The sequence below is a fragment of the Trypanosoma brucei genome, chromosome 11 (genome assembly GCF_000210295.1).
Source record: "Trypanosoma brucei gambiense DAL972 chromosome 11, complete sequence".
Lineage (NCBI taxonomy): Eukaryota > Euglenozoa > Kinetoplastea > Trypanosomatida > Trypanosomatidae > Trypanosoma > Trypanosoma brucei.
Genome location: NC_026744.1, coordinates 827,480 through 842,091, shown reverse-complemented (window position 1 = coordinate 842,091; position 14,612 = coordinate 827,480). Strand labels below are relative to the sequence as shown.

Sequence of the window (14,612 nt, the reverse complement as noted above, 5' to 3'; positions counted from 1 at the left end):
CTCAGTCAAGATACCGGAGGCTAGAAAGCGAAGAAAAGGCAATTGAAGAGCAAAAAGAACATGAAAGTGAGTGAAGACTAAACACATAGGAAACGAAACGGTTGTTATTTACGATTTTCTCCACCGTGTAAGCGACAGCTTTTCATTTTCTTCCTTCCAATGAGAAGCTGTTTGACCAGTCACTAAATGCCAACACATGCTAAGAAAAGGAAGTGAAAGCAGAATGAGTGTTGACACAGATGTCGCACCGGCGCAAGGAAGGTAATATTAAATGTGTTTAAAGGTAGACTGTCTTAAAAGTGTGAGCCTAATATCATATGAAGGAGAAATATAAACGTTGTGTGTGTGTGTGTGTGTGTGTGTGTGTGTGTGTGTGTGTGTGTGTGCGCACAGTGAAGCTCTGCGTGTTCGTATTGCCGTTTCCCCTCCTCCTGACCACGCAAAGGTGCTGCTGTCACTACAAACACAATATCTAACTTTGCCATCTTTTTTAAACCTCTGTTTCTTCCCCCCCTTCAACAATAACGTTGCTGTTCCTCAGATGCTTCTTAAAAAACTGTAGGCACTGTCTCTGTTTCCAATTGCGTCTCTTTTATATTTTTGTTTTTTGCAGGTTCTTCTAAACGCTTTACTTTCTGATAGTTCGTGGCAACTCTTTCTGTTACGAACTGGAGGGGTTACCCTCTTTTGTTCATGAAATACATCAAGCAGAAGCCAAAGTGAGCACTGGTGGCTTGTTTTATTGTGGGTGTTGCCTTCTTGCGAATAAAAGGAAGGAATACACTGGACGGAACAAGTCGGGGTTATACGGAGGAAAGGAATCCTACCATCACATTATCCCCCCTATATAAGCTGGTGCGAACAGAAAGAGGTGCTAGTATAAGAAATGCATGGGAGGAATAATGCGGGTTCCGGCGTGTCACCATCTAACATTTCCACCGACGTGTCAGGTGCATTTGAATACCTAGACCGTTATTGCTCATCCGGCGTAGAAACTGGATTCGGCTCCAGGGTTTCGAGCAGAGGGCTTTCACCCCTCCCAGATTCTCCGGTGAATAATGTTGCCGCACCACCACCCGGCCGTTGGGTTCCCATAGCTCCGCCGGCGGAGATGTTGTCCTCTCCACCAGCGAAGGATGACGCGGCAGAGGGTGTAGCTACAAGATTATGGCGTTACATCAAGGGGGGCATGGATCGTGTAATGGAAAATATGCTGGAACCTAACAGATCAAGCAGGCCGCCTACTAATGCAAGCGGGAGCGAGCCCATTTTGGAGGTTGTCCGTCTGAGTGAACCTTTTCCCCAGGGTGCAGGGAGTGCGGTTGCGTCTCGAGGCTTAGTTTATGATGACAATAGTTATTTATACCATGAAGAAGACGAAGAGGATGAGTTGGATATGGAGGATCTTGATGTACGGGTTGACTTGTCATCTGCTTTGCGGGCCTACCGTAAGAGTCCCAACGAGTGTTTCGGTCACCTCGTTGCAGCAGCTCTGGCTGGGCGCTCTGTTGAGAACCCTGTCACAGCTGAGGAGCTGAAAGAGGCACGACTCAACCCCTACCTTGTGCGCATGTTGTTGGAGTCAAATAAGCTCAACTTGGACGATTACAACGTCCAACAGGAGCTGCAGCGCTGCATCGATGCCCTCATCTCCACGGAGGTTGATCGGGTTCCTCAGGCTGTGTTTGAGTACCTGCTCCCACTATTTAAGCCCCGTTTCGTGCGTCTCGATGCCGAACAGTACAGTGTGGTAGAGAGCAGTGGCTTTGAGTTTGTTCAACTCCTGTACGAATGCCCACACTTGTTCACTGGGAGCAAACACTTTATTCGGATGAACAACGCATGTTGTGGGTGGCATCTTGCTGTTTTTGTAATGGTGATTAGCGCACTCGCAGAGGTTCTCTGTAACGTGGGGATCGCTCTGGTGTCGGTACATTGGCTAACCTCGGCTCCAGAGAGCTATTATGCGTTATACACGGCCATTGTATACGGTGCTGGCTATGCTTCACATCTTATCGCTATGATACTTTTGATGCGGGCGAGAGAGCGTAACCGTGTATTTGGTAACGTGATATTTCCATTTCCGTCACCCCATCTTCATGTCCTGCCAGTGGTGCCATTGTACAACATTGTGAGCATCGTCACTTACGTGCGCTACTGTTTTGTAAACAGAGGTGGATTATTTGTGGACATTATACATGACATCACAGCTGCCCAGGTTTTATCTACCGTATGCTTTTGCCTTTGTTTGGCGGTGCCGCAGTTTATGTGTCAGATGTATTTGGTTTCCACCGTGGACGGCGAGTTGGCGTTTAACAAACGCTACCCCTTTCGTATGCTAAGCACTGCCGTTTGCGCCACATACTTGTTAGCGTTACTGCGCTTGTGCTGGATCTTTACGACGCAGACCTCAATTAACAATTTTGGGTTCGCTTGCTATAGTTTCCACAGCAAACGAATCATACAGCGGTACTCGGCCCTCTTGCGGATGGTTTACGCCGCATCGCTCTTTCTTCTCGAGTTGAACGTCTTCATATTCGTTGTGACGGTCACCAGCGCAAAGCAATGTCACAACTATGAAAAAATGGTGCTTTCTGCAATGTCCATAGTGTCTTTTGTGGCGATTTTTGTGTTTCTGGTGCTTCGCGGTCACACCGTGTTTCGTATCGCATGGGCACTAATCCCCCTTACGGGCCTTCAAATTGCTTTGGTTGTGCACAAGGGGAAGGACTATCCACCCGAGTGCCCGAAAAACAGGGAAACACCCGAGTACGGTCGCCATTTTCAAATACTCGTCTGTTTTGTGCCGCTGCTATTCTTGGTGTTATGGCTTTTACAACTCTGTTACGTGTTCGTCGTGAAAAAGCGAATATGTTCCCTCTTCTAGGTGATATGGGGAAATGTACTTTCCCCCGCGAACTTTATAAGTTGGTTCGCATGCGTTGACGAACTCCATCTGCTCGCTGAGAGGTGCCTTGTTGGAAGCGGCCGAGTTGGTGTTTTTTTTAAATTCCCATCTTTATCATCGCCTTTGCTTTGCCCTTCCTCACGGGTGCGGGTTGGCCGCCCGGTGGGTGAGGGCAACTGCGGGAAAAAGTAGCGCTTCAGGGAGTTTTTTTGCCTTTTTATTGTTTTTTTGTATTATACTACGTGACGTCTACTTGTATTTCCTTCCCCATCAAACTTCGTGAAGGATACAGTGACTGTCCGCTACTGCTTCCTCTCTCCACTTAAATTTTCTGTAAAATCTTGCCAGGTGTTTCCTCCTTTCATTTCTCCTACCTCCTTCCCCTTTAGTATCCATTTCACTTTCCATACGGTACCGTGGTTGGGGACCGAGGATTACATGCAGATAGAAGGGGTGGGGAAGGGACAGCCGAGTTTATCGCTTATGTGCTGATGCGCTCCGTGTTGAACGGTTTTGCCGCATTTTCACGCTTTGTTCCCGTTCCGACGCTGGCACGTGCTAGCATTCAATGCCGTTGGAAGAGTATTCGACCTGTGGAGGAGTTGCAGCGTCGTGTCGGACAACTCGTTGGGGCGGGTGACGTGCGAGGGGTGGTTGATGAAATCCGCATGGGGTTATCTCAGTCTGTCTTCTCGATGAAGGCGTTTGCAAATGCGTTGTTTCTTCTTGAGCGCACCAAAAACGAGGACACTGCCATGGACCTTGTCAAGCAGGTACAGGAGTCAGGTTTGGTGGGGTTATGGGACGACGAAAGTGTGTTGGCTGTTATCTTACGACTACAGTGTGCCGCCGGTGATGCTGCTGGAGCTACGAAGATGTTTTCCTATATGGTTTCCCATCAGCTGCTTCGTTTGCGGAGTGTTTCTGTCTTTCTTTCTTTCTGGTGCAAACGTCGGGACCGCCGCATGGCTTTCGCTGTGTACGAAGAGGCGCTACGGCAGAGGATGGATCTGAGTATGGAAGACTACCTTGCAATCGGTCGCCTCTGTGTAAATATAGGTGAGCCTTTAGCCACGCTCCACTGCTTGTTGCGGGAGATGCAGGGGCACGCGGATGGCGTGTCTGCAGCGGTAGCGGAAGAGGTGATTCGGCCTTGGGCTTTGAGGGGTGGAATGGAGGTAACAGACGTTACTTTTCCACACAGCGACGCAATGCTTCCTGCTGGAACGTGCTGTTCTTGCTCCAGGGTGTTGAGCGGGCACCGTTTCACAGCGTTGCAAAAGAGGAAGCTTTTGAGTGACGTGGTGCAGATTGCCATGGATGGCGGGCGGAAAAATTCACCACGTGCGCGGATGGCGTTTGAGACCTGGCGACGATTTATTTCTTCACACGGACACTCTATCGATGTTCTAGTGGACGGCGCTAACCTTGGCTACTATGGCCTCAGTAGTTGGTATGCCTTGGCCAAGCGAGAGCTGCTTTTAAGGCGTGGAAGAAAAGAAAGCGACATTGGACCACAGGATGTTGCTTGGTCGAAGCGCCGCTTTGTTGATGTGTCCGTTAATTTTGAACTTATTGAACTCGCTGTGCAGGAGGCTTATCGCCGCGGCATGCAACCGCTGGTTCTGTTACACGAACGACACTGCGAACCAAACAACGTCACAGATGTTGGGAAAGCATTAGTGTCGAGGTGGCGTCGCGAAGGTGTGCTGTATTGCACTCCAAGTGGTCTCAACGATGACCTTTGTTGGCTGTACGCCGCATTGGAGCTCACCACACCGACTGATGCCGTTCCTCGTGAGGAGAAGGGGAAGACGGTGTTGGTTTTGACGAACGACTTGATGCGTGATCATCACTTCAGACTTCTCAGTCCCCGTCATTTCTCCCGCTGGCGCGATCGCCACCGTATCGCGTTCAAATGCTCGCGCGTAGACGATCGCACGCTGCTTCATTGGGAAATGCCAGCACCCTACGCGCAGTGCATACAGGAGCTGAGCCCCCTCACTTGGCATATTCCCATTTCGACAAACCAGTGTGGAGGGGAGGACGATGAGACGGAACCTCATAGTCCTGTAGATTCCTTCACAGATAGTACCAGTTACCAATTTGAGTCTGACCGACACGCTGAACGTGCTGAAAGTGGACCTATCCATCCAACTCAACCCTCACTTCTTCAAGTTACACAGTCTTGGTTATGTGTACGCTAGGGTGGGATGTGAGGGCGATTTGGTTGGCCCACGTTACGGTGTTCTCGACTGTTTTTTTTTTTTCGGTTTCTAGGTTGCTATGTTGAATTACGGTGATATACGCGTTAGGACTAGATGCCATAATTTCTTACACGTATTCCATTCTCAAAGTTTCCTCTCCTCACTGTACCGTTTTATTTTATTCTACTTGGCTCCCTTGAATCTTGTGTTTCTCTCGTAATTCAAGTAGCTGTGAGAAGAGAAACGAAATGACAAAGGGCACCACGTCGATGGGGCAGCGCCACGGGCGTACGCACATTTTGTGCCGCCGTTGTGGGCGCAACGCCTACCATGTGCAGTGGGAGCGATGCGCTGCCTGCGCTTACCCTCGCGCCCAGCGCCGACGTTACAACTGGTCTGTCAAGGCCATCAAACGCCGTCGCACCGGTACTGGCCGCTGCCGCTACCTGAAGGTCGTCCACCGCAGGATCAGGAACCACTTCAAGACCGACATCAAGGCCTAAGCAGCCCAAGGTGGTGCAGTGTCTGGATATGATGCTGGGTGGGTGGGATGGAAAAAGCACACACAAATGAAAAGTGTTACCTTGAGACCTCAACGCTGTTCTCACTTGTCGATGGCTAGCTGTATGCTGACAGTTTTCGTAGTCAGTGAGTTCTTTGTTAGCCTCAACATGGCTGCAGTTTTTCTTTTTCCTTTCTGATTTGTCCCCCTAAGCCTTAATATCTGTGTTTCTCTCCGCTGCTTTGCATTTGCTCTGAGTGGTGTTTCTCGCGTCTCCATCTTATATTAAACTTTGGGGAAATTGTTTTTCTTTCTATCCCGGCCATAATTTGGTTCACTCTGTTGTACACAACGTTGCGGATGTACACACGACGGCGCAGTGTATACTGGTTACGAGTGGTAATTTAGACGAAGAACTCAGGGGAGGAAACGTTTTGTCCTTTTGGTAGCACCGCTTCAGACTCTATTTGCGACCGCGTACTGTGTCTGTATTGCCCGTTTTAATATCGCGCAAACATATATATATATATATATATATATATATATATATATATATATATATAGTGAGGCAGTATCTGTTTTCGAACATGTTACGTGTTGAAAACTTGCGGCGTTCGATGACTCGCCTGGCTCGTCATTCTCTCATTCGTGCCGTCCCCTTTTCGCCTCTGAGTGTCGGATCCAGTACCGACCAAACCTTTGGTGCCCCCACCCGAACACCATTCCGGTCTCACACGTGCCTTCTTTGCGATGTGTCGTACGAGTCGTGGGGAGACCACGCAGAGAGTACCACTCACATAGCGCGTCATGCTATTTGCAGGACTTTTGTATCCCCTGAGCGACATAATGCGGTAATGCAACAGCTGTGGAAGCATATTCGTCTTGATTTTGGGTACGTTGACGAGGTCACTCATAAAAAGGAGGACCGTCGACGCATGCGCCTCGCCTCCACGATGCGCCACCTACAGGAGAAGGGAGTGCTTCACCACTCACTTCCCCGTGTGACGGTAGACGCGCAGTCCGAGGTATCGCTTACGGTGGAGTCAGATAGCTTTGTGAATTATATGTTCCTCGGCGAAAGCTTTGCGCGGCAGGAGACGTTGGATCGCGTGGCGCGGCTGATGCCGCGGGCAGAATCTCTTGAACTTAGTAGTATCATATCGTTTGTTCTTTCGAAGAGGCGCCTAGCTCATTTTTTCGATATATTTGAGATGCGTAAAATGGTTTTAAATGGTGACAGTTCCGACGATAAGGCGTCGGCTGATGGTGACGTACCACCCACCATTCCACGTCTGCAGCAGGACGGGAAGGCTGTTATCCTGTTCAGCTGTTTGGGGGAGTTGCAAATGTTCTCGCGGCGGGATCGATCGCACAGCGTGGCCACACGGTCAGCCGCGGAGCAACTGGTCCTCAATGTGCTTGGCACACACGTAATGGAGAACATCATAGGCGAACTGGTGCACGAGGCACTGCAGACTGTCGTGGAGGAAGGGACGGCAGTATGGCGTGAACACTGTGGTGAATTGAAGCACAAGTTATTTGAAGGGACAAAGGCGGCATCACCCCCCATAGCTACGACTCCAAACCCCGTGTCAAACTCTGGTGGACCAGAAGTGACGGCGGACGTTAATGATCAAATGTGGGTGGACCTTAGCAGATTGTACGTGCTCGACAAGAATGGCAGTGTGCCTCAGCTTCAACCTACGGTGAAGCGACACTCATGGCATGATGTGGCGCGCGCGCTGACACTCGAACTAACGGTTCCGAATCCAGTGAACAAGAGCGCCGTTTTCGCTGCGGCTGCTCCCCGCCTTGCCACAAAGAAAAAATAGGCGCCTGTGCGCGTGTGTGTGGCATGTGGTGGCCTGACTTCTCTCCACCACTATGCCATTCATTTGGTTTATAAATGCGCTGGAGTCTTCTTGGCAGCTGTTGTGGCACGTGTGTCCGTGCTCAATAAAAGTATTGGCTTTCGCTGTTTACCGAATGTGCTGTACTCCTTTCAACTGTCACTCTGTTTTGTGCTTCGTTTTTTTTTCTTTCCTTAACGGTCGTTTAGACCCACAGCTCGTACATCGCTGGTGGTTCTTCTTCCGTTCCGTCGTCGCAGCACACCCAGCCTCATCACATGGGTGATTTCGCGCTCATCTCGATGAACGGGGATCGTGTGTTTATATCCCTCGACCCGGTCTTCACATCTCAGTCGTTGTGGCTGCAGGCGGCGGAGGGCCTCGGCGAGCGCGAGGGTGTCGTACCGATTGCCAGCACCGAAGCACTGCACAACCTTGTTGAGTACATGGCCTTTCAGGCCAAGCGTATGGCTGGGGTTGCAGAGGGCGAGTGTAAGGAGGGGCAAACTGTGACATTGCCTATTTCATGCACTACATGTAGTGGAAGTGGGGGACTCGGGTACGACGTGCATTCGCTACTCCCCGATCATGACATCGCTTTTCTTGATCGCTTTGGTGGAACAGGGGGCGTTTGGGAGGTCGAGCAACAGGAGAAGCTCATGGAGTTGATGGCTACTGCAGACTTTGTCGGCCACGGGCGGCTGAGTAGGTTATGTGCAGTGTACATTAGTTGTCGACTAATGTCTGCCACGGAGTCGGACATCTTGTCGTGGTTTTCGGTTTGTGGAGACCGGTGTGGTGGCGTCGCTAGTGCGGATCCGGAAGCGGATGATGGCAAGCGCGCGGGTGAGAGGGTTCTTAGGGATGCCGAGCGCTTGCGCATTCTAAATCAAATGAGGAAATACATTGAGATTGAGGATTAATTGACCACCCGTTTACCTTGGGAAGTGTAGTGGCTCCAACCCTTGCGTTTCTACACGTGCCCTTCTTCCGACATTGCGCCCTGGTGAATGGCTTGACCGAGGTTGATTTGTGGGAAATAGGAGAAGGACGGTGCCTGAGGTTCCTTGGAGAGGGCTTGCTCATCTTTCTGCTCCCGCCGATCGTGAATATAGTTTCGCCCCATCTTAAATTGCTTGTGTGATGCCGTAAACTGTATGCATATTAGTTGCTGTTGTGCAAGATAGGGTCTCAACCTTCCACCTCCTCTTCGGGTTCTCTTTTTGATATCCTTTAAGCGATTTTTTTTTTTTTTGGGGGGGGGGGTCAGGCAGCAACCGTTGCTGTTTTTCGCTACCTGACCACCAAAAGGGGCCCCTCTCAGGTTTTAGTTCTTGACCGACCACCAGTAAAACTGGAAGTTGGGAAGCAGAGGCGTAGTACGAGTAGGAGATTAAGGGAAACAAAATAGGCACCACCTGTAATGAGACCACGCCCTGTTGGGCGGAGGGCAGATGGGGGCAAACCTGTGTGTACGCTAACTCGTCCCCCTGCGCCACCACCTTTAGAGGGATCAGATCCAGAGATAGCAGTTGTTGGGTCGCGTGTTGTGCGTCTTTTGCGCGATGCGCGTGCTGTCATTCGCGAGCAGCGGCCACCGAACACTCCACCAAGGACCCAACCAAAGTTCGCTCCCAAGCGCGTAACTCGTCTCACCGCACTCAACCCAACTAGTGGAAACGACCCGCCAAAGTTAACTACTAACCAGCAACGGATGGATCCCATAGCGTTTGTTACTTCTCTTGATAGTGCGAAAGATGCACCGCCACAACAACTCGAGCAACTTAACCAGTTAAAGCGCTGGTTGTGTGAACCCCAGCACGTTCTGTGGGACACATTAACTGGGCGTTTGGTGGATATTGTGTTGTCCCCGAAGACGGACGCGCAAGTGTCGGTCTGTGCAGCGTCTATTCTTTTGCGCTACTGCGATGTTAATAGGTTTCCCTCCCTTCCGGTAGTTACACGCCGTTTGCACGAGCTATGTGAAGTTGGGCTTGAAGGTCAATCACTTGAGGAGGTTGTTGTGCGGGAATCGCTCTTACAACCACTTGTACAACTGCTGAAAAATGATGAACTACTACTTTGCCAGCCCTGCGTGTTGTGGGATGCGCTTGAGGCGCTTCGTTCGTGCAGTAGCAGTGAGGCAATGCTATCTCAGATGGTCACCCTAGGAACCATCCCCAGTACAAATTCCCTGGTGGAGCGCATTATACAGTTGTTTCAAAACTCATCGTCTCCTCCTCAACCCGAGGTTTCTCCAGCAAATAAAAATCTGATCCGCTCTTTACTTTCGTCCACCTGTTTGCTCTTCCGGGACTTCAGTGCTGGGTACTCTCATCACCTGCGAAAGCTTGGCTCCCTCGACCGCGTCATTGATACGCTTGATCACTTCCGTGATGATATGGACGTCGTACAGGCCGCGGCACGAACAATGTCCAAAACAGTCTTCAACGATACCTGTTTGGAGCACTACCGGGAAAACATTCGGACTTGCCGCGTGGTGGTTGCTGCGCTTGAGTCAAGCATGGAGGTGGGGGGCATAATAGTCACCCGGTTGTGCAGCGTATTGGCACGTCTTGTAGAATGCAGTAAAGAAATGCGGGATTGGTTCATGGAGAACCATCACCAAATATTGCTTCGGCTAGTGCAGACGCACATTGCCCAGCTCAAAGTGGACGGTAAGGAAGACGAGCCGGTCGCGCAGAATTTCGAGGATCCGGAGCAGGAAGATCTTCTGCAAAGTGTCACATGGCTCGTAGGTGTTGCATTAATGAGCCCTGGGTGCTCGACAGCGTTCGTTCGCAAGATAACTCCGCTCTTGGTGGGATTTCTCAAGGATTTTGACGTCGCGAAGTGGCACCTTACCTTTATATATACGCTGATGTGCTTAAGCAATCTTTCGTTTTTCTTTACTTCCCTCGAAAAGAGCGAGGGTGGCCCTGCGGAACTCCAGCAGTTGTACGAAACTCTTGGACCGATGCTTGCTGGCGTCCTCTTTGATGGGGATACCGAAGCAACGGTTGAGGCAACCCGGGTCCTGGGCAACATTTGTCTCACTAATGCTGGGCGTGATTGGATGGAATCGAACCGATGTGATGAGGTTTGCGTCGTATTTCTTGGTCATGAAGACCCACGCGTTGTGTACAATTGCTTTGGTGTGCTGCTGAACCTTACTGCAGCCGACAGTTGTCAGGTTGCTGCAGATCCGGAACTTACAAAGATGCTGCTGCAGCACACCGCGAGGTACACGCGCGCGGAAACTATTGCCCTGGAGAAGGAGAGAGAGTTGAGGCATTTCCAAGCTTCTGCAAACAGTCAATCTCCAGAAGGCACAAACTACACGGACCAAATAGCCGATGTAGTTGAGAAACTACTCCTTAACCTCAGTGGTCTTTTATGAGTAGTGGTATAGATTCTGATGTACCCCCACCACGAAGCTACAGTTTTGCCCTTTTTTTGTTGACATGGCTGATGCAGTTTTGCGCATGTTCTATACGTTATATTCATAAATATACACAGTTTTTTTTTTTGAAGTATAGAGATTTCCCCTTGCTTTGCTGTGTGGCGTCGTCGTTCCCCAATTGTGGAGAATTTCCACCGGTCTCTGCAATGGCGTGTCGCGCGGCAATCAACGGACACTCAGCATACGAAGTGAAGTTTGACGTGCTGTGGTTGGAACTTCTCAAACTGATGCCAAACACATATACACGTACTTAAGCTGCTTTTCCCTTTTCCTCTCTTGTGAGAGGACGTGTGGTTGCATGTATGGTGACATTGCCTCACAACTTTATATATATATAGAACTCATTCGTGGAAACTTCTTTCTTTTTCATGTGTATTACAGAGCGTGACGAGAAGGGAAGGTGAGACGTAGAGGGATCATCTCTAGCAATGAGTGCTCTTCCTGATGCTAGCGTTTCAGATGTTAGTCCGCAGTTCGGTTGGTATCAGCCGCGGTACCTGGAAAGACGCGAACCACCTATGAGCACCTTCCCGTCACTTTCCAAGGTTGTAGTGAGCACCACCCTTGATGGTAAGATTAGTGATGAGGAAGCGCTGAAGCGGCGGGTCGCGCTTGGGTTCGCGTGGGAGCGCGTCAGACCGATTGAAGAAGTTTGGAATGGACCACCTATGAGTGATAAAGTCCCACCAGCAAAGGATTATGAGCGGCTACTTCTGGGCGGATCGGGGGAAGAATCTGAAATGAAAGCACTTTAATGAGGGAGCCGTTCATTGGGTCCGGAAGGTGGCTACTTCGGTGTCATCACATTTCAGCGTAGTTTTTCCGATGGGGCGTCATCATTGGCTGCACCGTTCTCGCTACAAAAAGTAGTGTAGCCGTTACTGTCATGCATATATGTGATTATGAGTGCGTGGTTGCACCTTTTCTTTTTTTAAAACTCTGCCATCCGTAAAGCATATCTTTTTAACTTGGGGTGTTTTACCTTTTGAAAAAAGAGTTTTCCCCCTTTTTTTTGTTGTTCGACGTCGCGCACGTGTGTGAAAATAGTGGGTAAACAACAGACTCGTGAGTATACAATAGGTGAAGAAGGTGGAAAAGCGGCTTAACCGCGGCAGTCAACGGGGATAGTGGAAGGAAAGCCGACGACACTTAAAGACATGCTGACAACATTTGAGCAGCAGCATGGCATGGTGGAGTTGCCGCCACTTGGTGAGAAGGTCAGTATTTATGATCGTGGCTCTATATTTGCTGGCCACGATAATTGGTTGGACACCGGAGCTGCAAACGACACGAACAGCACTTCGGCGCACCCATCGCGGGCTTTTGCCGAAGTTTATCTTGGCTCCGTGGTTCGTTCTGTCTTTACAGCCGATCAGTTCATGCGGTGGTCCAAACGAGATAATCGTGTGGAGGAGTCTAATTTGTGGAGTTTGCTATTAGAACTTCTACTGGATGCGGAACAAGCTGTGAAGTACAACCCCGATGCTATTGGCATAGCGAAAGTACAGCCCCATAGGCAGTGGTACGTTTCTCATCAAGCCCATATCCAAGACTTGCTGCAGCGTCAACCGTTGCTCCGCCGTATGAACATTATTATCCGGTGGCTGGAGCGGGTTTACCGCACCGGGAACGCACCCCTGAAGTTGGCTTCGTCTCGCACCCCTGAAGAGGCCGTGCTGCTGCGACAGATTGTTCTATCGTGCCTACGCGGTGGTGAGCTTCACCGTGCCATAGATTTGTCAGTGACGGCCAAAGACTGCATGTACAGCTGCCTGCTGAGCGCCGCGCAGATGCAGACGGTGGCAGAACCGTGGTTTAACGCAACACCTTTGGTGCCCTTATTCGGGGAATACGGCAACGGGGAGGTGGATCTGGAGTGGGCGTGCAATGAGCACCGACTTGATAATCTTTCTCAGCTGTATGAAGACTCTGTGGCCCTTTCCACATCAAGTGAGGGACAAACAGCAGGCGGAGGCTTGGATGGGCTTATTGCGGCAGTGCTGTGCGGCAACCTGGATGTTATGGAGCCAGCCTTCGCTACGGGAAACTGGAAGGACGTGGTGTGGTGTCACCTTCGCTCTGCACTGGTGCTGTGCTTTACAAAGACGCTGATGGCTGCACGCCATAATGTCCAGGCACCATATGGCGCTCTGGTAGAGCGACTCACTGGATCGCATGACTCTTGGCAAGACGAAACGACACAGTCAGTAGTGCGTCGTCTTGCTGATAGACTTGAGAGTAGTTACTTTGCCACAGTGTCGTTTGAGGAAAAGCTACAAATGCGCGTCATTCTTCACTTTCTTTCCTCCGACAACGCGGATTGGACAAATGTGTTGAATGATTTGAGCAGAGTCAAAGGTGTTGCTCAAAGCGACCCTAATGGCGTTAGGTTGGTTTCCCACTTGTTACTGTGCCTTGATACAGCGTACAGTGAGGCGTTACACTCACGTTCTGTACAAGTGTACTCGACTAGCCTTGCCGAGGCTCTCACTCGATATGCCGAAAGTCTTGTGCAGCTTCCACATTACGCGCCACAGGACGCAATGAGAGCGGTAATTGCGATGAACTTACGTCTGCGTGATGCACGGCAGCGAGCCTCGGTGTACGCTGCGTTCCTTGTTGCGTGTAGGTGCAGAGAGCTGCAGCTAACCAAACGGGAAGAGGTGGAAGCTCTAGAAGAAAAGCTGGTACAGATGTTTTGTAAGGCTGATCCAGTGAGTGAAGTACACGACGAGGTGATGCGGTTGCTGAACCAGAAGGTGGAACCCGCCACCCTGCTGACGCATAATCCCCTTGCAGAGGCTGTGATGTGGCGGGCGATGCATGCGGATTCACCTGACGACTTCATCGTCGCCTTGCGTCACTCACTCGAGGCCTGTGGCTCTTTCTGGTTGGCGGAACCACGCGCGGAGCTGGACGCTATTACAGACGTGGCAGGGATAATACGTCGAACTATCCTACCAAACCTCCGAAGGGATAGCATTGCCCTGTCGGCCACGCCCACTGAAATGGAGCTCGCTGAGTCGCACTTTTGGATGACGTTTGCTGCTTTGCGGACGGCAGCGGACCAGCACGCGAAGACTACTGCGCGACTCGACTTGGCTCTTGGTGGGACAGACCGTACGCTTGAGTTCCAGTTGGTGCAGGACGAGGCTGCGCTTATGCGTGAGCTGCACAGCTTGGCACGAAAGGCCCTTACATACGGCGGGGCTGTTGTGCACCGAAGCCGTTCGTGCGTCACTGCTGTCACATGGCTTCTGCAAGTTTTCGTAGAGGAGGTTGTGCTTTCCGTTCGGCTTGCCGCATCGAGGAGCTCTGTTATTGTGGAGTATCTGCGCCATGTCTTTGAACTTATTGAACAGATAAACGACTCAGGTTATGTAGAGCCGTCCCTCATGCCCCAGCAGAGCGCTCGGGATCTTTTCGCCGCAGTGCGGTCATTGCGTATGGCATGCGGGCAGAAGGCGCATGATCTTTTAGTGGAAGAGGCGAAAAAGGTTGCTGTAACACAACAGCAGCTTTTTGTGACATCACAACCGAAATGGTGACGTGTGGTGTGGAGATAAGACGGTAAGAGGTGCTCGTACGTTTGATGTAGCTCAGAAGGATGTGGGTGGCCTTATTCACTCTTTTGATCTCTTTCCCTGAGCGCACGGATGCGTGCACGTATACACATTTGTAT

At 50.6% G+C, this 14,612-nt stretch overlaps 8 protein-coding genes across 8 annotated transcripts; all 8 read left to right on the top strand.

Annotated features, from left to right (window-relative positions):
* Positions 1-886: 886 nt before the first annotated feature.
* TbgDal_XI3340 (hypothetical protein, conserved) lies at positions 887-2,887 on the top strand (the record flags this gene model as incomplete). Its single annotated transcript, XM_011781179.1, has 1 exon — positions 887-2,887. The coding sequence occupies one exon, from the start codon at positions 887-889 to the stop codon at positions 2,885-2,887; it is 2,001 nt and encodes a 666-aa protein (XP_011779481.1).
* A 512-nt stretch (positions 2,888-3,399) lies between these two features.
* On the top strand, positions 3,400-5,115 carry TbgDal_XI3330 (hypothetical protein, conserved; the record flags this gene model as incomplete). Its single annotated transcript, XM_011781178.1, has 1 exon — positions 3,400-5,115. The coding sequence occupies one exon, from the start codon at positions 3,400-3,402 to the stop codon at positions 5,113-5,115; it is 1,716 nt and encodes a 571-aa protein (XP_011779480.1).
* Positions 5,116-5,363: 248 nt separating this feature from the next.
* On the top strand, positions 5,364-5,618 carry TbgDal_XI3320 (60S ribosomal protein L37, putative; the record flags this gene model as incomplete). Its single annotated transcript, XM_011781177.1, has 1 exon — positions 5,364-5,618. The coding sequence occupies one exon, from the start codon at positions 5,364-5,366 to the stop codon at positions 5,616-5,618; it is 255 nt and encodes an 84-aa protein (XP_011779479.1).
* A 586-nt stretch (positions 5,619-6,204) lies between these two features.
* Positions 6,205-7,449, top strand: TbgDal_XI3310 (RNA editing complex protein, putative; the record flags this gene model as incomplete). The annotated part of the gene is made up of 1 exon (XM_011781176.1): positions 6,205-7,449. One exon carries the CDS (start codon positions 6,205-6,207, stop codon positions 7,447-7,449), a length of 1,245 nt encoding a protein of 414 aa, XP_011779478.1.
* Positions 7,450-7,745: 296 nt separating this feature from the next.
* On the top strand, positions 7,746-8,390 carry TbgDal_XI3300 (hypothetical protein, conserved; the record flags this gene model as incomplete). Its single annotated transcript, XM_011781175.1, has 1 exon — positions 7,746-8,390. The coding sequence occupies one exon, from the start codon at positions 7,746-7,748 to the stop codon at positions 8,388-8,390; it is 645 nt and encodes a 214-aa protein (XP_011779477.1).
* Positions 8,391-8,890: 500 nt separating this feature from the next.
* Positions 8,891-10,867, top strand: TbgDal_XI3290 (hypothetical protein, conserved; the record flags this gene model as incomplete). The annotated part of the gene is made up of 1 exon (XM_011781174.1): positions 8,891-10,867. One exon carries the CDS (start codon positions 8,891-8,893, stop codon positions 10,865-10,867), a length of 1,977 nt encoding a protein of 658 aa, XP_011779476.1.
* Positions 10,868-11,358: 491 nt separating this feature from the next.
* On the top strand, positions 11,359-11,685 carry TbgDal_XI3280 (hypothetical protein, conserved; the record flags this gene model as incomplete). Its single annotated transcript, XM_011781173.1, has 1 exon — positions 11,359-11,685. The coding sequence occupies one exon, from the start codon at positions 11,359-11,361 to the stop codon at positions 11,683-11,685; it is 327 nt and encodes a 108-aa protein (XP_011779475.1).
* Positions 11,686-12,087: 402 nt separating this feature from the next.
* TbgDal_XI3270 (hypothetical protein, conserved) lies at positions 12,088-14,478 on the top strand (the record flags this gene model as incomplete). Its single annotated transcript, XM_011781172.1, has 1 exon — positions 12,088-14,478. One exon carries the CDS (start codon positions 12,088-12,090, stop codon positions 14,476-14,478), a length of 2,391 nt encoding a protein of 796 aa, XP_011779474.1.
* Positions 14,479-14,612: the final 134 nt, after the last annotated feature.